This window comes from Pseudophryne corroboree, chromosome 10, assembly GCF_028390025.1.
Source record: "Pseudophryne corroboree isolate aPseCor3 chromosome 10, aPseCor3.hap2, whole genome shotgun sequence".
In the NCBI taxonomy this organism is placed as follows: domain Eukaryota; kingdom Metazoa; phylum Chordata; class Amphibia; order Anura; family Myobatrachidae; genus Pseudophryne; species Pseudophryne corroboree.
This window is the reverse complement of record NC_086453.1, coordinates 385405986-385430498: the sequence shown is the minus strand read 5'-3', so window position 1 is coordinate 385430498 and position 24513 is coordinate 385405986. Positions and strand designations below refer to the sequence as shown.

The window sequence follows — 24513 nt, the reverse complement described above, 5'->3', positions numbered from 1 at the left end:
GCTGCAGGGTGTATGTAGATAGAGGTGTGACAGTGTAGCTGCAGGGTGTGTGTAGATAGAGGTGTGACAGTGTAGCTGTGCGGTGTATGTAGATAGAGGTGTGACAGTGTAGCTGCACGGTGTATGTGGATAGAGGTGTGACAGTGTAGCTGCAGGGTGTATGTGGATAGAGGTGTGACAGTGTAGCTGCAGGGTGTATGTGGATAGAGGTGTAACAGTGTAGCTGCACGGTGTATGTAGATAGAGGTGCGACAGTGTAACTGCGGTGTATGCGGATAGAGGTGTGACAGTGTAGCTGCACGGTGTATGCGGATAGAGGTGTGACAGTGTAGCTGCACGGTGTATGTGGATAGAGGTGTGACAGTGTAGCTGCACGGTGTATGTAGATAGAGGTGTGACAGTGTAGCTGCACGGTGTATGTAGATAGAGGTGTGACGGTGTAGCTGCACGGTGTATGTAGATAGAGGTGTGACGGTGTAGCTGCAAGGTGTATGTAGATAGAGGTGTGACAGTGTAGCTGCGCGGTGTATGTAGATAGAGGTGTGACAGTGTAGCTGCAGGGTGTATGTAGATAGAAGTGTGACAGTGTAGCTTCACGGTGTGTTTAGATAGAGGTGTGACAGGGTAGCTTCACGGTGTGTGTAGATAGAGGTGTGACAGTGTAGCTGCATGGTGTATGTGGATAGAGGTGTGACAGTGTAGCTGCAGGGTGTATGTGGATAGAGTTGTGACAGTGTAGCTGCAACGTGTATGTGGATAGAGGTGTGACAGTGTGAATTCATGGTGTGTGTAGATAGAGGTGTGACAGTGTAGCACGGTGTATGTAGATAGAGGTGTGACAGTGTAGCACGGTGTATGTAGATAGAGGTGTGACAGTGTAGCTGCAGGGTGTATGTAGATAGAGGTGTGACAGTGTAGCTGCAGGGTGTGTATAGATAGAGGTGTGACAGTGTAGCTGCGCGGTGTATGTAGATAGAGGTGTGACAGTGTAGCTGCACGGTGTATGTGGATAGAGGTGTGACAGTGTAGCTGCAGGGTGTATGTGGATAGAGGTGTAACAGTGTAGCTGCACGGTGTATGTAGATAGAGGTGTGACAGTGTAGCTGCACGGTGTATGTGGATAGAGGTGTGACAGTGTAGCTGCAGGGTGTATGTAGATAGAGGTGTGACAGTGTAGCTGCAGGGTGTATGTAGATAGAGGTGTGACAGTGTAGATGCAGGGTGTGTGTAGATAGAGGTGTGACAGTGTAGCTGTGCGGTGTATGTAGATAGAGGTGTGACAGTGTAGCTGCACGGTGTATGTGGATAGAGGTGTGACAGTGTAGCTGCAGGGTGTATGTGGATAGAGGTGTGACAGTGTAGCTGCAGGGTGTATGTGGATAGAGGTGTAACAGTGTAGCTGCACGGTGTATGTAGATAGAGGTGCGACAGTGTAACTGCGGTGTATGCGGATAGAGGTGTGACAGTGTAGCTGCACGGTGTATGTGGATAGAGGTGTGACAGTGTAGCTGCACGGTGTATGTGGATAGAGGTGTGACAGTGTAGCTGCACGGTGTATGTAGATAGAGGTGTGACAGTGTAGCTGCACGGTGTATGTAGATAGAGGTGTGACGGTGTAGCTGCACGGTGTATGTAGATAGAGGTGTGACGGTGTAGCTGCAAGGTGTATGTAGATAGAGGTGTGACAGTGTAGCTGCGCGGTGTATGTAGATAGAGGTGTGACAGTGTAGCTGCAGGGTGTATGTAGATAGAGGTGTGACAGTGTAGCTGCAGGGTGTATGTGGATAGAGGTGTGACAGTGTAGCTGCAGGGTGTATGTGGATAGAGGTGTGACAGTGTAGCTGCAACGTGTATGTGGATAGAGGTGTGACAGTGTAGCTTCATGGTGTGTGTAGATAGAGGTGTGACAGTGTAGCTTCATGGTGTGTGTAGATAGAGGTGTGACAGTGTAGCTGCAGGGTGTATGTAGACAGGTGTGACAGTGTAGCTGCACGGTGTATGTAGATAGAGGTGTGACAGTGTAGCACGGTGTATGTAGATAGAGGTGTGACAGTGTAGCTGCAGGGTGTATGTAGATAGAGGTGTGACCGTGTAGCTGCAGGGTGTATGTGGATAGAGGTGTAACAGTGTAGCTGCAACGTGTATGTGGATAAAGGTGTGACAGTGTAGCTGCACGGTGTATGTAGAAAGAGGTGTGACAGTGTAGCTGCAGGGTGTATGTAGATAGAGGTGTGACAGTGTAGCTGCAGGGTGTGTGTAGATAGAGGTGTGACAGTGTAGCTGTGCGGTGTATGTAGATAGAGGTGTGACAGTGTAGCTGCACGGTGTATGTGGATAGAGGTGTGACAGTGTAGCTACAGGGTGTATGTGGATAGAGGTGTGACAGTGTAGCTGCAGGGTGTATGTGGATAGAGGTGTAACAGTGTAGCTGCACGGTGTATGTAGATAGAGGTGCGACAGTGTAACTGTGCGGTGTATGCGGATAGAGGTGTGACAGTATAGCTGCACGGTGTATGTGGATAGAGGTGTGACAGTGTAGCTGCACGGTGTATGTGGATAGAGGTGTGACAGTGTAGCTGCACGGTGTATGTAGATAGAGGTGTGACAGTGTAGCTGCACGGTGTATGTAGATAGAGGTGTGACGGTGTAGCTGCACGGTGTATGTAGATAGAGGTGTGACAGTGTAGCTGCAGGGTGTATGTAGATAGAGGTGTGACAGTGTAGCTGCGCGGTGTATGTAGATAGAGGTGTGACAGTGTAGCTGCAGGGTGTATGTAGATAGAAGTGTGACAGTGTAGCTTCACGGTGTGTTTAGATAGAGGTGTGACAGTGTAGCTGCACGGTGTATGTGGATAGAGGTGTGACAGTGTAGCTGCAGGGTGTATGTAGATAGAGGTGTGACAGTGTAGCTGCACGGTGTATGTAGATAGAGGTGTGACAGTGTAGCTGCAGGGTGTGTGTAGATAGAGGTGTGACAGTGTAGCTGCGCGGTGTATGTAGACAGAGGTGTGACAGTGTAGCTGCAGGGTGTATGTAGATAGAGGTGTGACAGTGTAGCTGCAGGGTGTATGTGGATAGAGGTGTGACAGTGTAGCTGCAGGGTGTATGTGGATAGAGGTGTGACAGTGTAGCTTCATGGTGTGTGTAGATAGAGGTGTGACAGTGTAGCTGCAGGGTGTATGTAGATAGAGGTGTGACAGTGTAGCACTGTGTATGTAGATAGAGGTGTGACAGTGTAGCTGCAGGGTGTATGTAGATAGAGGTGTGACAGTGTAGCTGCAGGGTGTATGTGGATAGAGGTGTAACAGTGTAGCTGCAACGTGTATGTGGATAGAGGTGTGACAGTGTAGCTGCACGGTGTATGTAGAAAGAGGTGTGACAGTGTAGCTGCAGGGTGTGTGTAGATAGAGGTGTGACAGTGTAGCTGCAGTGTGTGTGTAGATAGAGGTGTGACCGTGTAGCTGTGCGGTGTATGTAGATAGAGGTGTGACAGTGTAGCTGCACGGTGTATGTGGATAGAGGTGTGACAGTGTAGCTGCAGGGTGTATGTAGATAGAGGTGTGACAGTGTAGCTGCAGGGTGTATGTGGATAGAGGTGTGACAGTGTAGCTGCAGGGTGTATGTAGATAGAGGTGTGACAGTGTAGCTGCACGGTGTATGTGGATAGAGGTGTGACAGTGTAGCTGCACGGTGTATGTAGATAGAGGTGTGACAGTGTAGCTGCAGGGTGTATGTGGATAGAGGTGTGACAGTGTAGCTGCAGGGTGTATGTGGATAGAGGTGTAACAGTGTAGCTGCACGGTGTATGTAGATAGAGGTGCGACAGTGTAGCTGCACGGTGTATGTAGATAGAGGTGTGACAGTGTAGCTGCAGGGTGTGTGTAGATAGAGGTGTGACAGTGTAGCTGTGCGGTGTACCATATGTGGATAGAGGTGTGACAGTGTAGCTGCAACGTGTACCATATGTGGATAGAGGTGTGACAGTGTAGCTGCGCGGTGTATGTAGATAGAGGTGTGACAGTGTAGCTGCAGGGTGTATGTAGATAGAAGTGTGACAGTGTAGCTTCACGGTGTGTTTAGATAGAGGTGTGACAGTGTAGATTCACAGTGTGTGTAGATAGAGGTGTGACAGTGTAGCTGCATGGTGTATGTGGATAGAGGTGTGACAGTGTAGCTGCAGGGTGTATGTGGATAGAGTTGTGACAGTGTAGCTGCAACGTGTATGTGGATAGAGGTGTGACAGTGTGAATTCATGGTGTGTGTAGATAGAGGTGTGACAGTGTAGCACGGTGTATGTAGATAGAGGTGTGACAGTGTAGCACGGTGTATGTAGATAGAGGTGTGACAGTGTAGCTGCAGGGTGTATGTAGATAGAGGTGTGACAGTGTAGCTGCACAGTGTATGTAGATAGAGGTGTGACAGTGTAGCTGCAGGGTGTGTGTAGATAGAGGTGTGACAGTGTAGCTGCGCGGTGTATGTAGATAGAGGTGTGACAGTGTAGCTGCACGGTGTATGTGGATAGAGGTGTGACAGTGTAGCTGCAGGGTGTATGTGGATAGAGGTGTAACAGTGTAGCTGCACGGTGTATGTAGATAGAGGTGCGACAGTGTAGCTGCACGGTGTATGTAGATAGAGGTGTGACAGTGTAGCTGCACGGTGTATGTGGATAAAGGTGTGACAGTGTAGCTGCACGGTGTATGTGGATAGAGGTGTGACAGTGTAGCTGCAGGGTGTATGTGGATAGAGGTGTAACAGTGTAGCTGCAACGTGTATGTAGATAGAGGTGTGACAGTGTAGCTGCGCGGTGTATGTAGATAGAGGTGTGATAGTGTAGCTGCAACGTGTATGTAGATAGAGGTGTGACAGTGTAGCTGCAGGGTGTATGTAGTTAGAGGTGTGACAGTGTAGCTGCACGGTGTATGTGGATAGAGGTGTGACAGTGTAGCTGCAACGTGTATGTAGATAGAGGCGTGACAGTGTAGCTGCAGGGTGTATGTAGATAGAGGTGTGACAGTGTAGCTGCACGGTGTATGTAGATAGAGGTGTGACAGTGTAGCTGCGCGGTGTATGTAGATAGAGGTGTGACAGTGTAGCTGCAGGGTGTATGTAGATAGAGGTGTGACAGTGTAGCTGCACGGTGTATGTGGATAGAGGTGTGACAGTGTAGCTGCAACGTGTATGTGGATAGAGGTGTGACAGTGTAGCTTCATGCTGTGTGTAGATAGAGGTGTGACAGTGTAGCTGCAGGGTGTATGTAGATAGAGGTGTGACAGTGTAGCTGCACGGTGTATGTAGATAGAGGTGTGACAGTGTAGCTGCACGGTGTATGTAGATAGAGGTGTGACAGTGTAGCTGCACGGTGTATGTAGATAGAGGTGTGACAGTGTAGCTGCACGGTGTATGTAGATAGAGGCGTGACAGTGTAACTGCAGGGTGTGTGTAGATAGAGGTGTGACAGTGTAGCTGTGCGGTGTATGTAGATATAGGTGTGGCAGTGTAGCTGCAACGTGTACCGTATGTAGATAGAGGTGTGACAGTGTAGCGGCACGGTGTATGTAGATAGAGGTGTGACAGTGTAGCTGCACGGTGTATGTAGATAGAGGTGTGACAGTGTAGCTGCAGGGTGTGTGTAGATAGAGGTGTGACAGTGTAGCTGTGCGGTGTATGTAGATATAGGTGTGGCAGTGTAGCTGCAGGGTGTAAGTGGAAAGAGGTGTGACAGTGTAGCTGCAACGTGTACCATATGTGGATAGAGGTGTGACAGTGTAGCTGTGCGGTGTATGTAGATAGAGGTGTGACAGTGTAGCTGCACGGTGTATGTGGATAGAGGTGTGACAGTGTAGCTGCACGGTGTATGTGGATAGAGGTGTGACAGTGTAGCTGCACGGTGTATGTAGATAGAGGTGTGGCAGTGTAGCTGCACGGTGTGTGTAGATAGAGGTGTGACCGTGTAGCTGCAGGGTGTATGTAGATAGAGGTGTGACAGTGTAGCTGCACGGTGTGTGTAGATAGAGGTGTGACAGTGTAGCTGCACGGTGTGTATAGATAGAGGTGTGACCGTGTAGCTGCAGGGTGTATGTAGATAGAGGTGTGACAGTGTAGCTGCAGGGTGTGTGTAGATAGAGGTGTGACCGTGTAGCTGCAGGGTGTATGTAGATAGAGGTGTGACAGTGTAGCTGCACGGTGTGTGTAGATAGAGGTGTGACAGTGTAGCTGCACGGTGTGTGTAGATAGAGGTGTGACCGTGTAGCTGCAGGGTGTATGTAGATAGAGGTGTGACAGTGTAGCTGCACGGTGTGTGTAGATAGAGGTGTGACCGTGTAGCTGCAGGGTGTGTGTAGATAGAGGTGTGACAGTGTAGCTGCACGGTGTGTGTAGATAGAGGTGTGACAGTGTAGCTGCACGGTGTGTGTAGATAGAGGTGTGACCGTGTAGCTGCACGGTGTGTGTAGATAGAGGTGTGACCGTGTAGCTGCAGGGTGTGTGTAGATAGAGGTGTGACAGTGTAGCTGCAGGGTGTATGTGGATAGAGGTGTGACAGTGTAGCTGCACGGTGTATGTGGATAGAGGTGTGACAGTGTAGCTGCACGGTGTATGTGGATAGAGGTGTGACAGTGTAGCTGCACGGTGTATGTGGATAGAGGTGTGACAGTGTAGCTGCACGGTGTATGTGGATAGAGGTGTGACCGTGTAGCTGCAGGGTGTGTGTAGATAGAGGTGTGACAGTGTAGCTGCAGGGTGTATGTGGATAGAGGTGTGACAGTGTAGCTGCACGGTGTATGTGGATAGAGGTGTGACAGTGTAGCTGCAGGGTGTATGTGGATAGAGGTGTGACAGTGTAGCTGCACGGTGTATGTGGATAGAGGTGTGACAGTGTAGCTGCACGGTGTATGTAGATAGAGGTGTGGCAGTGTAGCTGCACGGTGTATGTAGATAGAGGTGTGACAGTGTAGCTGCACGGTGTATGTGGATAGAGGTGTGACAGTGTAGCTGCACGGTGTATGTGGATAGAGGTGTGACAGTGTAGCTGCACGGTGTATGTTGATAAAGGTGTGACAGTGTAGCTGCACGGTGTATGTAGATAGAGGTGTGACAGTGTAGCTGCACGGTGTATGTGGATAGAGGTGTGACAGTGTAGCTGCAGGGTGTATGTGGATAGAGGTGTGACAGTGTAGCTGCAACGTGTATGTGGATAGAGGTGTGACCGTGTAGCTTCACGGTGTGTGTAGATAGAGGTGTGACAGTGTAGCTGCAGGGTGTATGTGGATAGAGGTGTGACAGGGTAGCTTCATGCTGTGTGTAGATAGAGGTGTGACAGTGTAGCTGCAGGGTGTATGTAGATAGAGGTGTGACAGTGTAGCTGCACGGTGTATGTAGATAGAGGTGTGACAGTGTAGCACGGTGTATGTAGATAGAGGTGTGACAGTGTAGCTGCAGGGTGTATGTGGATAGAGGTGTGACAGTGTAGCTGCAACGTGTATGTGGATAGAGGTGTGACAGTGTAGCTTCATGCTGTGTGTAGATAGAGGTGTGACAGTGTAGCTGCAGGGTGTATGTAGATAGAGGTGTGACAGTGTAGCACGGTGTATGTAGATAGAGGTGTGACAGTGTAGCTGCAGGGTGTATGTGGATAGAGGTGTGACAGTGTAGCTGCAACGTGTATGTGGATAGAGGTGTGACAGTGTAGCTTCATGCTGTGTGTAGATAGAGGTGTGACAGTGTAGCTGCAGGGTGTATGTAGATAGAGGTGTGACAGTGTAGCACGGTGTATGTAGATAGAGGTGTGACAGTGTAGCTGCACGGTGTATGTAGATAGAGGTGTGACAGTGTAGCTGCAGGGTGTGTGTAGATAGAGGTGTGACAGTGTAGCTGTGCGGTGTATGTAGATATAGGTGTGGCAGTGTAGCTGCAGGGTGTAAGTGGAAAGAGGTGTGACAGTGTAGCTGCAACGTGTACCATATGTGGATAGAGGTGTGACAGTGTAGCTGTGCGGTTTATGTAGATAGAGGTGTGACAGTGTAGCTGCACGGTGTATGTGGATAGAGGTGTGACAGTGTAGCTGCACGGTGTATGTGGATAGAGGTGTGACAGTGTAGCTGCACGGTGTATGTAGATAGAGGTGTGGCAGTGTAGCTGCACGGTGTGTGTAGATAGAGGTGTGACCGTGTAGCTGCAGGGTGTATGTAGATAGAGGTGTGACAGTGTAGCTGCACGGTGTGTGTAGATAGAGGTGTGACAGTGTAGCTGCACGGTGTGTATAGATAGAGGTGTGACCGTGTAGCTGCAGGGTGTATGTAGATAGAGGTGTGACAGTGTAGCTGCAGGGTGTGTGTAGATAGAGGTGTGACCGTGTAGCTGCAGGGTGTATGTAGATAGAGGTGTGACAGTGTAGCTGCACGGTGTGTGTAGATAGAGGTGTGACCGTGTAGCTGCAGGGTGTATGTAGATAGAGGTGTGACAGTGTAGCTGCACGGTGTGTGTAGATAGAGGTGTGACCGTGTAGCTGCAGGGTGTATGTAGATAGAGGTGTGACAGTGTAGCTGCACGGTGTGTGTAGATAGAGGTGTGACAGTGTAGCTGCACGGTGTGTGTAGATAGAGGTGTGACCGTGTAGCTGCAGGGTGTGTGTAGATAGAGGTGTGACAGTGTAGCTGCAGGGTGTATGTGGATAGAGGTGTGACAGTGTAGCTGCACGGTGTATGTGGATAGAGGTGTGACAGTGTAGCTGCACGGTGTATGTGGATAGAGGTGTGACAGTGTAGCTGCACGGTGTATGTGGATAGAGGTGTGACAGTGTAGCTGCACGGTGTATGTGGATAGAGGTGTGACCGTGTAGCTGCAGGGTGTGTGTAGATAGAGGTGTGACCGTGTAGCTGCAGGGTGTGTGTAGATAGAGGTGTGACAGTGTAGCTGCACGGTGTATGTAGATAGAGGTGTGACAGTGTAGCTGCACGGTGTATGTGGATAGAGGTGTGACAGTGTAGCTGCACGGTGTATGTGGATAGAGGTGTGACAGTGTAGCTGCACGGTGTATGTGGATAGAGGTGTGACAGTGTAGCTGCACGGTGTATGTGGATAGAGGTGTGACAGTGTAGCTGCACGGTGTATGTGGATAGAGGTGTGACAGTGTAGCTGCACGGTGTATGTTGATAAAGGTGTGACAGTGTAGCTGCACGGTGTATGTAGATAGAGGTGTGACAGTGTAGCTGCACGGTGTATGTGGATAGAGGTGTGACAGTGTAGCTGCACGGTGTATGTAGATAGAGGTGTGACAGTGTAGCTGCACGGTGTATGTGGATAGAGGTGTGACAGTGTAGCTGCACGGTGTATGTAGATAGAGGTGTGACAGTGTAGCTGCACGGTGTATGTAGATAGAGGTGTGACAGTGTAGCTGCACGGTGTATGTGGATAGAGGTGTGACAGTGTAGCTGCACGGTGTATGTGGATAGAGGTGTGACAGTGTAGCTGCACGGTGTATGTAGATAGAGGTGTGACAGTGTAGCTGCAGGGTGTATGTGGATAGAGGTGTGACAGTGTAGCTGCAGGGTGTATGTGGATAGAGGTGTGACAGTGTAGCTGCACGGTGTATGTGGATAGAGGTGTGACAGTGTAGCTGCAGGGTGTATGTGGATAGAGGTGTGACAGTGTAGCTGCACGGTGTATGTGGATAGAGGTGTGACAGTGTAGCTGCACGGTGTATGTAGATAGAGGTGTGACAGTGTAGCTGCACGGTGTATGTGGATAGAGGTGTGACAGTGTAGCTGCACGGTGTATGTGGATAGAGGTGTGACAGTGTAGCTGCACGGTGTATGTGGATAGAGGTGTGACAGTGCAGCTGCACGGTGTATGTGGATAGAGGTGTGGCAGTGTAGCTGCACGGTGTATGTAGATAGAGGTGTGACAGTATAGCTGCAGGGTGTATGTGGATAGAGGTGTGACAGTGTAGCTGCACGGTGTATGTGGATAGAGGTGTGACAGTGCAGCTGCACGGTGTATGTGGATAGAGGTGTGGCAGTGTAGCTGCACGGTGTATGTAGATAGAGGTGTGACAGTGTAGCTGCACGGTGTATGTAGATAGAGGTGTGACAGTGTAGCTGCAGGGTGTATGTGGATAGAGGTGTGACAGTGTAGCTGCAGGGTGTATGTGGATAGAGGTGTGACAGTGTAGCTGCACGGTGTATGTAGATAGAGGTGTGACAGTGTAGCTGCAGGGTGTATGTGGATAGAGGTGTGACAGTGTAGCTGCAGGGTGTATGTGGATAGAGGTGTGACAGTGTAGCTGCAGGGTGTATGTGGATAGAGGTGTGACAGTGTAGCTGCACGGTGTATGTGGATAGAGGTGTGACAGTGTAGCTGCAGGGTGTATGTGGATAGAGGTGTGACAGTGTAGCTGCACGGTGTATGTGGATAGAGGTGTGACAGTGTAGCTGCACGGTGTATGTAGATAGAGGTGTGACAGTATAGCTGCACGGTGTATGTGGATAGAGGTGTGACAGTGTAGCTGCACGGTGTATGTGGATAGAGGTGTGACAGTGTAGCTGCACGGTGTATGTGGATAGAGGTGTGACAGTGCAGCTGCACGGTGTATGTGGATAGAGGTGTGGCAGTGTAGCTGCACGGTGTATGTAGATAGAGGTGTGACAGTGTAGCTGCAGGGTGTATGTGGATAGAGGTGTGACAGTGTAGCTGCACGGTGTATGTGGATAGAGGTGTGACAGTGCAGCTGCACGGTGTATGTGGATAGAGGTGTGGCAGTGTAGCTGCACGGTGTATGTAGATAGAGGTGTGACAGTGTAGCTGCACGGTGCATGTAGATAGAGGTGTGACAGTGTAGCTGCAGGGTGTATGTGGATAGAGGTGTGACAGTGTAGCTGCAGGGTGTATGTGGATAGAGGTGTGACAGTGTAGCTGCAGGGTGTATGTGGATAGAGGTGTGACAGTGTAGCTGCAGGGTGTATGTGGATAGAGGTGTGACAGTGTAGCTGCAGGGTGTATGTGGATAGAGGTGTGACAGTGTAGCTGCAGGGTGTATGTAGATAGAGGTGTGACAGTGTAGCTGCACGGTGTATGTGGATAGAGGTGTGACAGTGTAGCTGCACGGTGTATGTGGATAGAGGTGTGACAGTGTAGCTGCACGGTGTATGTGGATAGAGGTGTGACAGTGTAGCTGCACGGTGTATGTGGATAGAGGTGTGACAGTGTAGCTGCACGGTGTATGTGGATAGAGGTGTGACAGTGTAGCTGCAACGTGTTACAGTAACAGTGTATAAGTGGAGTAGTGGCAACTTAAAGTAACTTTTATTATCGTCTTCTGTGTACGCATCTTCACGAGGATGTGATTTTCAGTATTGCCTAAACTTTAAGATCTCACATAGGGAAAAATACCTTTTCCAATAAATAAATGAAGCCTTAAGTTGTGCAGGATGATTGGTCCCTGGGGCACTGCGCTGCAGGAACACGGCTGTTACATTTGGGCCTCTTCCCCCATCTTAGGGTTTTCTCTTACGTCCTAGAGGATGCTGGGGACTCCAAAAGGACCATGGGGTATAGACGGGATCCGCAGGAGACATGGGCGCTTTAAGACTTTAAATGGGTGTGAACTGGCTCCTACCTCTATGCCCCTCCTCCAGACCTCAGTTATAGGAACTGTGCCCAGAGAGACTGGACACTAACAGGGGAGCTCTCCTGAGTTTCTCTGTAAAAATACTTTTTGTTAGGTTTTTTGTGTTCAGGGAGCACTGCTGGGTACAGGCTCCCTGCTTCGTGGGACTGAGGGGAGAGAAGCAGACCTACTTAAATGATAGGCTCTGCTTCTTAGGCTACTGGACACCATTAGCTCCAGAGGGTCCGATCACTTGGTGCACCTAGCTGCTTGTTCCCGGAGCCGCGCCGTCACCCCCCTCACAGAAGCCAGAAGATAGAAGCCGGGTGAGTATTAAGAAGACAAGAAGACTTCAGTGACGGCAGAAGACTTTAGTACTGAGGTACCGCGCGCCATGCTCCCACACACGCATACGGCGGCACTTGCAGGGCACAGGGGGGGCGCCCTGGGCAGCATGATTACTGAAGTTTTACAATAAAACTGGCAAAAATATATATGTTGGAAGTAACTTGGCACTAAATATAGCCCCCACCAGTATAAATATTTTAAATTTGAGCGGGATGCCGGTGAGGGGGTGTGGCTTAGCCCTCACAGCTTACCAGCGCCATTTTCTCTTCACAGGATGCAGAGACGCTGGCCCGGACCTCCACACTGCTGCACAAGTAACAGGGTGCAAAACGGGGGGGCACAGTGAATTGGTGCGATTATCCATTGATAAAAACAGCACAAACGGGTCTGAGGCAGTGTGTGTTTGCTCTCAGTACCGGGATAGGCGCTGGGGTGTGAGCTGGTAAACTCCCTCTGTGTGTCTCTAACAGGCTTTCCGTGGGTCTGTCCCCTATAGCCAGTGTGTTAGTGCGTGTCGGTACGTGTGTGTTGACATGTCTGAGGCTGAGTGCTCCTCCCATGAGGAGGTTACTGTGGGGACGGATAAGGCGCTGAGAGTGACTCTGTCGGCACCGCCGACTGCTGATTGGGTGGATTTGTTGAGTACATTGAATGCGAATGTGGCGTTATTGACTGAAAGGCTGGATAAATCTGATTCTCAGACACAAACATGGAGAAAATCCATGGAAGACGCCTTATCTCAGGTACAGACCCCCTCAGGGTCTCAAAAGCGTTCATTTACCCAAATGGCGGATACTGATACCGACACGGACTCTGATTACAGTGTCGACTATAGTGAGGCCAGTTTAAATCCGAAGCTGGTTAAGAGTATTCAGTACATGATTGTGGCAATTAAAGACGTTTTACATATTTCAGAAGTATCTACTGTTCCTGATACAAGGGTTTGTTTGTATAAGGGTAAAAAGCCTGAGGTGACGTTTCCCCCCTCTCATGAGCTGCACACTCTTTGTGAAAAAGCTTGGGAATCTCCTGACAAGAAGTGGCAGATTCCCAAGAGAATTCTAATGGCATATCCTTTCCCCTCTGACGACAGGGAAAAGTGGGAGTCATCTCCCAATGTGGACAAGGCTCTATCACGACTGTCCAAAAAGGTGGCGTTTCCGTCTCCTGACACTGCTGCCCTAAAGGACCCTGCGGATCGTAAGCAGGAAACTACCTTAAAATCCATTTATGTCACTACGGGTGCGCTGCTCAGACCTGCCGTGGCGTCGGCTTGGGTGAGTAGTGCTATTGGTAAGTGGGCAGATAATTTGGCATCTGACATGGATACCTTGGATAGGGATAGCATTCTTTTGACTCTTGGTTATATCAGGGACGCTGCAGCTTACCTAAAGGATGCGGCAAGGGATATTGGCCTCTTGGGATCAAGGGCCAATGCCATGGCAGTCTCGGCCAGGAGAGCGCTGTGGATTCATCAATGGAATGCTGATGCCGACTCTAAGAAAGCTATGGAAGCTCTCCCTTATAAAGGTAGGGTCTTGTTTGGTGACGGCCTCGCTGACCTGGTGTCTACAGCTACAGCGGGTAAGTCATCCTTTCTTCCTTATGTTCCTGCACAACAGAAAAAGAAGCCGCATTATCAGATGCAGTCCTTTCGGCCTAATAAATACAAAAAAGGAAGGGGCTCGTCCTTCCTTGCCTCTAAAGGTAGAGGAAGGGGAAAAAGGACGCCTGCTGTGCCAGGTTCCCAGGAGCAGAAGTCCTCCCCGGCTTCTGCCAAGTCCACCGCATTACGCTGGGGCTCCTCTACAGGAGTCAGTACCGGTGGGGGCGCGTCTACGACTCTTCAGTCAGGTCTGGTTTCACTCGGGCCTGGATCCTTGGGTGTTAGAAATAGTGTCCCAAGGGTACAAACTGGAGTTTCAAGACGTGCACCCCCACCGATTGTTCAAATCAGCCTTGCCAGTTTCTCTCCCAGAAAGGGAAGTAGTGTGCGCTGCGATACAAAAGCTGTGTCAACAGCGTGTAATTGTCACGGTTCCCCCGTCTCAACGGGGAAAAGGGTTTTATTTGAGCTTGTTTGTCATTCCAAAGCTGGATGGTTCGGTCAGACCGATCCTGAACCTAAAATCCCTCAATCTATATTTGAAAAGTTTCAAGTTCAAGATGGAATCTCTTCGAGCGGTGATCTCCAGTCTGGAAGGGGGGGATTTTATGGCGTTAGTCGACATCAAGGATGCCTACTTACATGTCCCAATATATCCTCCACATCAAGCTTTCCTGAGGTTTGCTGTTCAGGATTGTCATTACCAATTTCAGACGTTGCCGTTTGATCTTTCCACGGCTCCGAGGGTTTTCACCAAAGTAATGGCGGAAATGATGGTGCTCCTACGCAAGCAAGGTGTCACAATTATCCCGTACTTGGACGATCTCCTGATAAAGGCGAGATCAAAGGAGCTGTTGCTAAGAAACGTTGCGCTCTCCCTGACAGTTCTGCAACAACATGGTTGGATCCTAAATTTGCCAAAGTCACAGTTGATGCCGACGACACGCCTGTCCTTCTTGGGCATGATCCTGGACACGGAACTACAGAGAGTGTTTCTCCCAGCGGAAAAAGCTCTGGAAATCCAGAACATGGTCAAGGAGATACTGAAACCGGCAAGAGTGTCGATTCATCAATGCACTCGAGTGTTGGGGAAGATGGTTGCAGCCTACGAAGCCATTTCATTTGGCAGGTTTCATGCCCGGGTGTTTCAGTGGGACCTGTTGGATAAGTGGTCCGGGTCTTACCTGCACATGCACCGGAAAATAAGCCTATCTTCCAGGACCAGAATATCTCTCCTGTGGTGGCTTCAAAGTTCTCACCTCCTAGAGGGACACAGGTTCGGGATCCAGGATTGGGTCCTGGTGACCACGGATGCAAGTCTCCGAGGCTGGGGAGCAGTCACACAGGGGAAAAATTTCCAGGGAAAATGGTCAAACCAGGAAGCTTGTCTACACATAAACGTTCTAGAATTAAAAGCCATCTACAACGGCCTTCTACAAGCGGAACACTTTCTTCGAGGTCTACCTGTCCTGATTCAGTCTGACAACGTAACAGCAGTGGCGTACATAAACCGCCAGAGCGGAACAAAGAGCAGAGCGGCGATGGCGGAGGCCACAAAAGTTCTCTGCTGGGCCGAGAAACATGTAAGCGCTCTGTCAGCAGTTTTCCTTCCGGGCATGGACAACTGGGAAGCAGATTTCCTCAGCAGAGCAGGAGAGTGGGGTCTTCATCAAGAGGATTTTGCAGAAGTGACAAGTCGTTGGGGAATTCCTCAAATAGACATGATGGCATCTCGCCTCAACAAGAAGCTTCAGAGATATTGTTCCAGGTCGAGGGACCCTCAAGCCAGCGCAGTGGACGCCCTGGTAACTCCGTGGGTGTTTCAGTCGGTATATGTGTTCCCTCCACTTCCACTCATTCCAAAAGTGATAAGGATCATAAGAACAAGGGTTCAGACGATACTCGTTGTCCAGATTGGCCACGGAGGGCCTGGTATCCGGATCTTCAGGAATTACTCATAGAAGATCCCTGGCCTCTTCCTCTCAGAGAGGATCTGTTGCTTCAGGGGCCGTGCGTCTTCCAGGACTTACCGCGGTTGCGTTTGACGGCGTGGAGGTTGAACGCCAAATCCTAGCTCGCAAGGGTATTCCCGGGAAAGTCATTCCCACTCTGCTTAAGACTAGAAAGGAGGTTACGGCGAAGCATTATCACCATATTTGGAGAAAGTATGTGTCTTGGTGTGAATCCAAGAAGGCTCCTACGGAGGAATTTCAGCTGGGGCATTTGCTCCAATTTTTGCAAGCATGTGTGGATGCGGGCCTAAAATTAGGCTCCATTAAAGTGCAGATTTCGGCCTTATCTATTTTCTTTCAAAAAGAATTGGCCGCCCTTCCAGAGGTTCAGACTTTCGTGAAAGGAGTGATGCACATCCAACCTCTGTTTGTGCCACCTGTGGCACCATGGGACCTTGACATGGTGTTACAATTTCTTATGTCACACTGGTTTGAACCTTTGCGAAAGGTTGAGTTGAAATTTCTCACTTGGAAAGTGGTCATGCTTTTGGCCTTGGTGTCCGCGAGGCGGGTGTCGGAATTAGCGGCTTTCTCACAAGAGCCCCTATTTGATCTTCCATGAAGATAGAGCGGAGTTGAGAACTCGTCAACAATTTCTGCCGAAGGTGGTTTCTCCGTTTCACATAAACCAATCTATTGTGGTGCCTGGGGCTACTGAAGCATTGGCTGTTTCAAAGTCTCTCGATGTAATCAGAGCTTTGAAAATTTATGTGGCCAGAACGGCTCAGATTAGGAAATCAGAGGCTCTGTTTGTCCTATATGCTCCCAACAAACTTGGGGCTCCTGCTTCCAAGCAGACTATTGCATGCTGGATCTGTAATATGATTCGGCATGCTCATTCTACGGCGGGATTGCCGTTACCGAAGTCGGTGAAGGCCCATTCTACCAGGAAGGTGGGCTCATCTTGGGCGGCTGACCGAGGAGTCTCGGCGCTTCAACTTTGCCGAGCAGCTTCTTGGTCGGGTTCAAACACTTTTGCTAAGTTCTACAAGTTTGATATCCTGGCTGATGAGGACCTCATGTTTGCTCAATCGGTGCTGCAGAGTCGTCCGCACTCTCCCGCCCGGTCTGGAGCTTTGGTATAAACCCCATGGTCCTTTTGGAGTCCCCAGCATCCTCTAGGGCGTAAGAGAAAATAGGATTTTAATACCTACCGGTAAATTCTTTTCTCCTAGTCCGTAGAGGATGCTGGGCGCCCGTCCCAGTGCGGACTCTAGCTGCAGTACTTGCTTTAGTTCTTGCTTATGTTGCACAAAGGTTGTGTTTCTTTTGTGGTCAGCCTGTTGCTGATTTTAGTTCATTCCGTTAACTGGTATTTACTTAAAAGCCATGTTGTACGGTGTGTGAGGTGTTAGCTGGTATGTGTCTCACCCTTAGTTAACAAAAATCCTTTTCCTCGAAATGTCCGTCTCCCTGGGCACAGTTCCTATAACTGAGGTCTGGAGGAGGGGCATAGAGGGAGGAGCCAGTTCACACCCATTTAAAGTCTTAAAGTGCCCATGTCTCCTGCGGATCCCGTCTATACCCCATGGTACTTTTGGAGTCCCCAGCATCCTCTACGGACTAGGAGAAAAGGATTTACCGGTAGGTATTAAAATCCTATTTTCTGAACAATAAAAATAGAATATAATTATCATTTATTTACAGAATCCTTAAAAGAAGTTCCTATAAAGCACTTTACCGCTCTTTAAGGCTGTGTGATCCATGAATCGCAGCGTGTTGGATGTTTCTTCCTCTCAGGGAATGTACACTATCAGAGGAATGTCAGGAATTGCTGATTTACAGTATTCCCGTGTGTAACAGGCCGCGTGTCACGTCTCAGTGCACAGTACAGGCTTGTGTCCAGCTGTTATCATTATTACATAGCCTCCATTGCTGGAGATGAGCTACAGCACCCACAGGTGATCCCTTCATTCCCCCCCCCAATACAAGGTGGACACAGGTTCTGCACAATGCGGAGTAAAGATGCAGAGATTAAGTGGGTCATTCCGAGTTGATCACTCACTGACGATTTTCGTAGCGCAGCGATCAGGTGAAAAAACATGCCCCGCAATGCGCACGCGCGATGTACTGGTACAAAGCTCTTTGTGGTTGTGCTCAGGTTCTAGCGAAGTTTTCAGTCGCAGTGACGGCCGCAAGAAGATTGACAGGAAGGGGGCGTTTCTGGGTGTCAACTGACCGTTTTCAGGGAGTGTTTTCAAAAACGCAGGCGTGTCTGGGCGTTCGCTGGGCAGGTGTATGACGTCAAATCCGGACAGGAATAGGCTGAAGTGATCGCAAGTGCTGAGTAGATTCAGAGCTACTCAGAAACTGCACAGACTGTTTTTGCTGAGCTCGGCTGCACAGGCGTTCGCACTTCTGCTAAGCTAAAATACACTCCCCAGAGGGCGGTGGCATAGCGTTTGTATGGCTGCTAAAAACTGCTAGCGAGCGACCAACTCGGAATGACCCCCTAAATGCATTATGGTGGTCATTCCGAGTTGTTCGCTCGCAAGCTGCTTTTAGCAGCTTTGCACACGTTAAGCCGCCGCCTACTGGGAGTGAATCTTAGCTTATCAAAATTGCGAACGAAAGATTCGCAATATTGCGATAAGACATCTCTGTGCAGTTTCTGAGTAGCTCGAGACTTACTCTTCCAGTGCGATCAGTTCAGTGCTTGTCGTTCCTGGTTTGACGTCACAAACACGCCCAGCGTTCGCCCAGACACTCCGCCGTTTCTCCAGCCACTCCCGCGTTTTTCCCAGAAACGGCAGCGTTTTTTCACACACTCCCATAAAAACGTCCAGTTTCCGCCCAGAAACACCCACTTCCTGTCAATCACACTCCGATCTCCAGAACGTAGAAAAAACCTTGTAATGCCGTGAGTAAAATATCAATCTGCATAGCAAATTTACTTGTCGCAGTGCGAACATTGCGCATGCGCAAATAGCGGAAAATCGCTGCGATGCAAAGAAAATTACCGAGCGAACAACTCGGAATGACCACCAATGTTTGGATGGTGTGGCAGCACATATTTATTCAGTAATGAGGGTGCATTCCATTTTCTGTCACTAGTAAATGTGTCCTTGATGTATATTTTGCAGACCATTCTGGGGGAGACCCGTGAGGAAGATGAGGAGATCTTGCCACGTAAGGATTATGAAGTAAGCTCCCCAAATTGCTTTATCTATGGGGCCACCCTACCCCTGTCCCCGGGGTTACACAGTGGATTTTTCCTGTTGTAGAGCCATGCCGATAGATCCTTGAAATAGTTGTTACTGCCATGTAAACATTTGACAGTATTCCCAGGATCATTGGGGGGGCACTGTGCCATTGGAGCCCCCTATTACAAGTGTATGGGTACAGATGGGGTTATGTGGGCTGCCAATGGCTGTGTCGTGTCCTGTTGTATATCTCTGTGCTCTCTTCTGTCTTATGCAGAGCTTGGATTACGATCGATGCATCAATGACCCTTACCTGGAAGTACTGGAATGCATTAGCCACAAGGTAATGACTGTATAATCTGTGCCTCCTTACTGCTAATTGTATTGTGGGCACAGCAGCCTGGCATCGCAGTTATAATGCTGATCATAAGAAGACGCTCACATCTGTAGCTGATGTCACCCGTTTCCCATACTGCTCAGCGGTGACCAGAACAGCCGTGTAATATACAGGATGCAGTGCAACAACACGCAGATCATTCACCACCGTTACAGGACTGGGCTGTAGACCGCCCTCAGCGTACCCGGTGTAGCCGTGTTATCAGAGTACAGCCCAAGTATATAGCGCTGAATTCTTGCGCAGGCGCTGGTCCCGTGCGTCGTGCCATGTAACTGCACACTGCAGAGCCCAGGACACGCACCTTCTAAGGCGTTACTGCCTTGTTCCGTCAGTCTCTGTGTTTTATAATGTAACCTGAGTGGAAAATTGTTATACGTATGTATGTATGACCGTGTATGCATAATGCCGACCCTCAGAGTGATGCGTTTTCTTGTCCTTCACAGAAAGCCAGGCGGTACGAGGCGGTGCGCTGGATCATGGTCTTTGCTATCGGAGTGTGCACAGGACTGGTACTTACCTCTTCTCTCAGTTTATTGCATGTTGTTCTCCATTTGCTTATGCAGATGTGTCCTCTTACAACTTTGCGCTACAAGTTGCGTTAGTGCCGCGTGACTCGGTAGTGTTGAGCGTCTTTTTTTGTGTATTTTGCCGCGGAAATGTGTATTAGACGCAATGCAATGTAATATGATGCACAAGCAGCTTCTGCTGAGTAAAATGATATACGGTATGCCTATATTCTGGGTGTGACTGCAGCTGTATCTGCATCCGAAATGAAGCGTTACAGTTTTCCAGGAAACACTGTAGCAGAGCATTTTGTATGCAGATGCAGTCGCAGTCACACACAATATAGGCATGCTGTATATCATTTTACTCCGCAGAAGCTGCTCCTTCATTCTATTACATTACATTGTGTCTAAGACACATTTTCGTGGCAAAAGACGCAAAAAAAGATGCTCGACACTACCGAGTCCCGCCACGGCGCGACTTCAAGGGCTGTTTAGCGTGACCTCAGCAAGGATGTCAGAGGACGCATCTGTACATTTATTAGTGGCAGAAGTGTGTACAGCTTGTCAGATGGTAAATGACCCCTGGGGTCGCTGTGTAACGTCTTGTTCACTAGTAACAAGCAAAGTAATGACGCCGGAACTTTCATTTGTGCCCAAACCATCAGGCGTAAGTTTCAGTCATTGTCGTATGAAACCACAAACATGGTATTATATATGATTCATAACGGTAGTGGTTTGGTTTTTGGAATTGCAATGTAATATTATTTTGGGATGTATTTGTGCAGTGACTCCCTTGGTAATAGCACATGCTTACAATCAGTCTGTGGGGTATATTTACTAAGATCCATATTTCTGACTATTTCAGTCGAGATCAATCTCGGCTGACTTTGGCAGTGTGCGATTGCAACTTTTTTGGGGAAAAAACACGGTAATTTACTAAACTACCGTGTTTTTTCAATTCGAGTTCACTGATGTCGTAGTAATTTTACGGGAGAGAATAGCAAAACACTGCCTGACGTAACACAATGAAGCCCGGCCGGATCAGTGAGATCCGTGCAGGGCTTCATTGTGTACAGTATTGAAAGAGTTAAAAATCATTAAAAAAAAATTGCGTGGGGTCCCCCCTCCTAAGCATAACCAGCCCCGGGTTCTTTGAGCCGGTCCTTTGTTGTTAAAATACCAGGGGGAAAATGCGTAGGGTCTCCCCATATTTATACAATCAGCTTCAGGCTCTTGGTCCGGTCCTGGTTCCAAAAATACGGGGGACAAAAGAAGTAGGGGTCCTCCGTATTTTTGAAACCAGCACCGGGCTCCACTAGCTAGGGACATAATGCCACAGCTGGAGGACACATTTATGTAGGTACCTGCGGCCGTGGCATTACCCCCCAACTAGTCACCCCTGGCCGGGGTTCCCTGGGGGAGAGGGGACCCTTTAAATCAAGCCCCTTCCCTCCTCCCCCTCCAGGGGTAAAGCCCGAGGCTCCCCCCCCCCCCCCCCTTCATCCCTCGGTGGTGGATGGAGGGCTGATAGCCAAAAGTGTGTAAAAACAGAATACTGTCTTTTGCTGTGGAACTACAAATCCCAGCAAGCCTCCCTCGCATGCTGGTACTTGGAGAACCACAAGTACCAGCATGCTGAGAATTAATGGGCCCACTGGTACCTGTAGATCCACAACAAAAGAAATACCCCCAAAAAACCACAACACTCGCCGTGATAATACAAGTTTATTTACACAAACATGCACACTTACACACTCACACATACTTACCTAGTGTCCCACGGTGCCCATCGTTCCCCTTGTCAACGTAGAATCCATTGGTGTACCTGTAGAAAAAAAAACCAATATACTCACCTGTAATCCAGTGATGATCGGTCCTCTTCTGTCCATGTAGGCATCCATGGGTTAAAAATAACAAACCGCCCTTGGGTGCCACGGCCACAGGGACCTACTTAAATGTGTCCCCCAGCTGTGGCATTATGTCCCTGGCTAGTGGAGACTGGTGCTGGTTTAAAAAATACGAGGGACCCATACGTCTTTTGTCCCCCGTATTTTTGGAACCAGGACTAGACCAAGAGCCCAGTGCTGGTTATATAAATACTGGTTATATAATACTGGTTGTATAAATACTACGCATTAACACACACCCCTCCCTCCCCCCCCCCCCAATATTTTAACAACCAGGGCCGGCTCAAACAGTCCGTGGCTGGTTATGCATAGGAGGGGGGACCCCACGCCAAAAAAATATATATATATATTTTTAACTATTTCAGACACTTTTACTCAGAGAAACATGCATGGACCTCACTGATCCGTGCATGACTATCTAAACACGCCAGCCAGAAGCTGGTCTATTTGAAAGTTCTATTTTTACATGAATTCTATGCGTTCCCGGCAGTGTTTGGCTATTGTCCGCAGTGATTGAGAATACAAATTCTCGGTAAATTCCCGCGTTGTATAAAATAACAGCCGTGCTTGACCGATGGTCTATTGATTCGTATTTGTGTGTATCTCAATACGAATAGCCCCAACACTGCCGAGATTTGTGTTTAGTAAATTCCCGAGATCACACACAAAAAAAAAAAAAAAAACACAAACGCGAATGGATTTGAGACCTTAGTAAATTTCCACCTGTGTGTCTTATTTCTGTTGGCTCCTGCGGCGTTTATTGACATTGTAACCCTCATTGTCACCCTCATCCATATCTGTTTGTTTTATCTGCTAGAAGCTGGGAGTAACCTCTCACCTATATTGTGAGCCTGGTACAGGTAGTTCTAGAAGAGCTGCACACTGCTAAATGTGGCAGAAATGCAGATGATGATCTTATTAGAGGGATTTTCCACTGTGTAATCCCCGCGCTACACTCGGCACACCCTGGGGGGGTTCCCTGTATTAGCTGCAGCTCACGGGCCGCAGTCTCTGGTCCCCTTCAGCGCAGGGGTTTCTCCCGCCAGCAATGTGCGCTGCCAGCGGAATCCCGGGACCACGCCCCCTAGACATATTTAATGCAGAGCTTAATAAATACTTTGTGATTTAAATCTCTTGCCAAAGTAAATGTTTATTTTCAACACTTAACTTTTTAAAAGCTCGTTAGAAACTGATTTAATTTCAGGTGGTTTTAAAATTTGCTTCTGAAAGCCTTTGCACCCGGCTGTCCAGAGGCTTCCTGCTATAGTGTTTACTGCTCCTGTAAATGGAATAAACAGGATTGAATTAGTTTAATTGCAATGGCCATCTTTCTCTCCGACCTGCCGCCCTCACTGCCGTCTCCTCGGTTACGCAGTATGCTACTGGCGCTTGGGGGATCAGCTGACGGCAGATGGCTAGCCTCACACTTAGGGGCCGTAATTGCTCCTACATTGTGTGCATCCGCCATATGCAGAGTTATACGCTTTCTTAAATAGCCACTATCATTAACAGTGCGCTCTTGCTGCGGCTCCATCCTTGTGCAAAGGATGCGTCTGACAACCGGATTAAGGTGGTCATTCCGAGTTGATCGCTCGCTAGCTAGTTTTAGCAGCCGTGCAAACGCTATGCCGCCGCCCACTGGGAGTGTACTTTAGCTTAGCAGAAGTGCGAACGGTTGTATCGCAGAGCGCCTGCAAAATTTTTTGTGTAGTTTCAGAGTAGCTCAAAACCTACTCAGCGCTTGCGATCACTTCAGACTGTTCAGTTCCGGATTTGACTACACAAACACGCCCAGCGTTCGCCCAGCCACGCCTGCATTTTTCCTGGCACGCCTGCATTTTTCCGCACACTCCCTGAAAACGGTCAGTTGCCACCCAGAAACGCCCACTTCCTGTCAATCACTCTGCGGCCAGCAGTGCGACTGAAAAGCATCGCTAGACCCTGTGTGAAACTGCATCGTTCGTTGTGCCCGTACGATGCGCGTGCGCATTGCGCCGCATGCACAGAACTGCCTTTTTTTAACCTGATCGCTGCGCTGCGAACAAATTCAGCTAGCGATCAACTCGGAATGACCCCCTAAATTTCTGCATCCGCCCCTTAGTACTTGTAGTACTTTGTAATTCGGAAGTGTTCCCTGATGATGATTGGTCCTCTCCGATATTTACGTGTCTGCGCTGCAGACGGCATCCTCCGGTACAGAAGTTCTTCATCACCTGTAACTTTGTAGCAAACAGTAATGATTGTCCATGCTTTATATCACGTGACCCATATATTGTTCTGCTCCGACCGTTTCACCGTGTCCGCGTTAGCTGTAACGAGTCTTACATTTGCTTTTTGTAATTGTGCGCACGTGAATAATTCTGCTTTTCTGCTTTGTCCAGGTTGGGCTGTTCGTGGATTACTTTGTCCGCCTGTTTTCCCAGTTTAAGTTCCGAGTGGTACAAGGCTGTATCCTTTCCTGCCCGCGGGGTGGGTCTAATTACCCACGTGTTCCACATGTCACCCCATGCTGGATATACACCCTCCTGTCTCTGTACTCTCTAAGGTAGCGTGAGGGAAACCTAGCAGGTAAGTGTCCGTGTTATCAGGGCTAGTATGATCCAACATTGAGAGAGCGCAAGACCGCGTGCGGCATAAGACGTTAATGCCTCATACCTAATGGAGTCCTGCTGGGCATGTTTAACGCTGGAAGGGGAATTCAACTGTTTATGGGCGCCCGTAAGAAATGGGCACCTGACGGGAGCTACTCAATTGTTTCCGCGTTTGGGACTTCTGTTTTATATGTGGCCTGTGGTGTTTGTTCCTTGACATGGTGACTGTAGCTGTGGAGGAATGTACGGACCGAGGCTGCCTTGCCCTCTCTTTACTGGAACTCCTCGGATTCAACTTGACTTTTGCCTTCATCGCAACCCTGTTTGTCCTCCTACAGGTAGTGTTCATGGGTTTCTGAGCGACTTACAGCGAAACGGCACCTACGGTATGTGGCTGTAAT

General features: G+C 49.1%; 1 protein-coding gene across 2 annotated transcripts in view; it reads left to right on the top strand.

The window, feature by feature from the left end:
- Positions 1 to 24513, top strand: part of CLCN6 (chloride voltage-gated channel 6) — a 112400-nt gene that overhangs the window by 36013 nt on the left and 51874 nt on the right. For both annotated transcript variants that reach the window (XM_063943872.1, XM_063943873.1), the window contains exons 2-6: positions 18652 to 18711; positions 18989 to 19054; positions 19552 to 19617; positions 23903 to 23969; positions 24344 to 24450. In XM_063943872.1, the coding sequence (XP_063799942.1) occupies positions 18652 to 18711; positions 18989 to 19054; positions 19552 to 19617; positions 23903 to 23969; positions 24344 to 24450 (366 nt within the window). The remainder of the gene's footprint in view (positions 1 to 18651; positions 18712 to 18988; positions 19055 to 19551; positions 19618 to 23902; positions 23970 to 24343; positions 24451 to 24513) is intronic.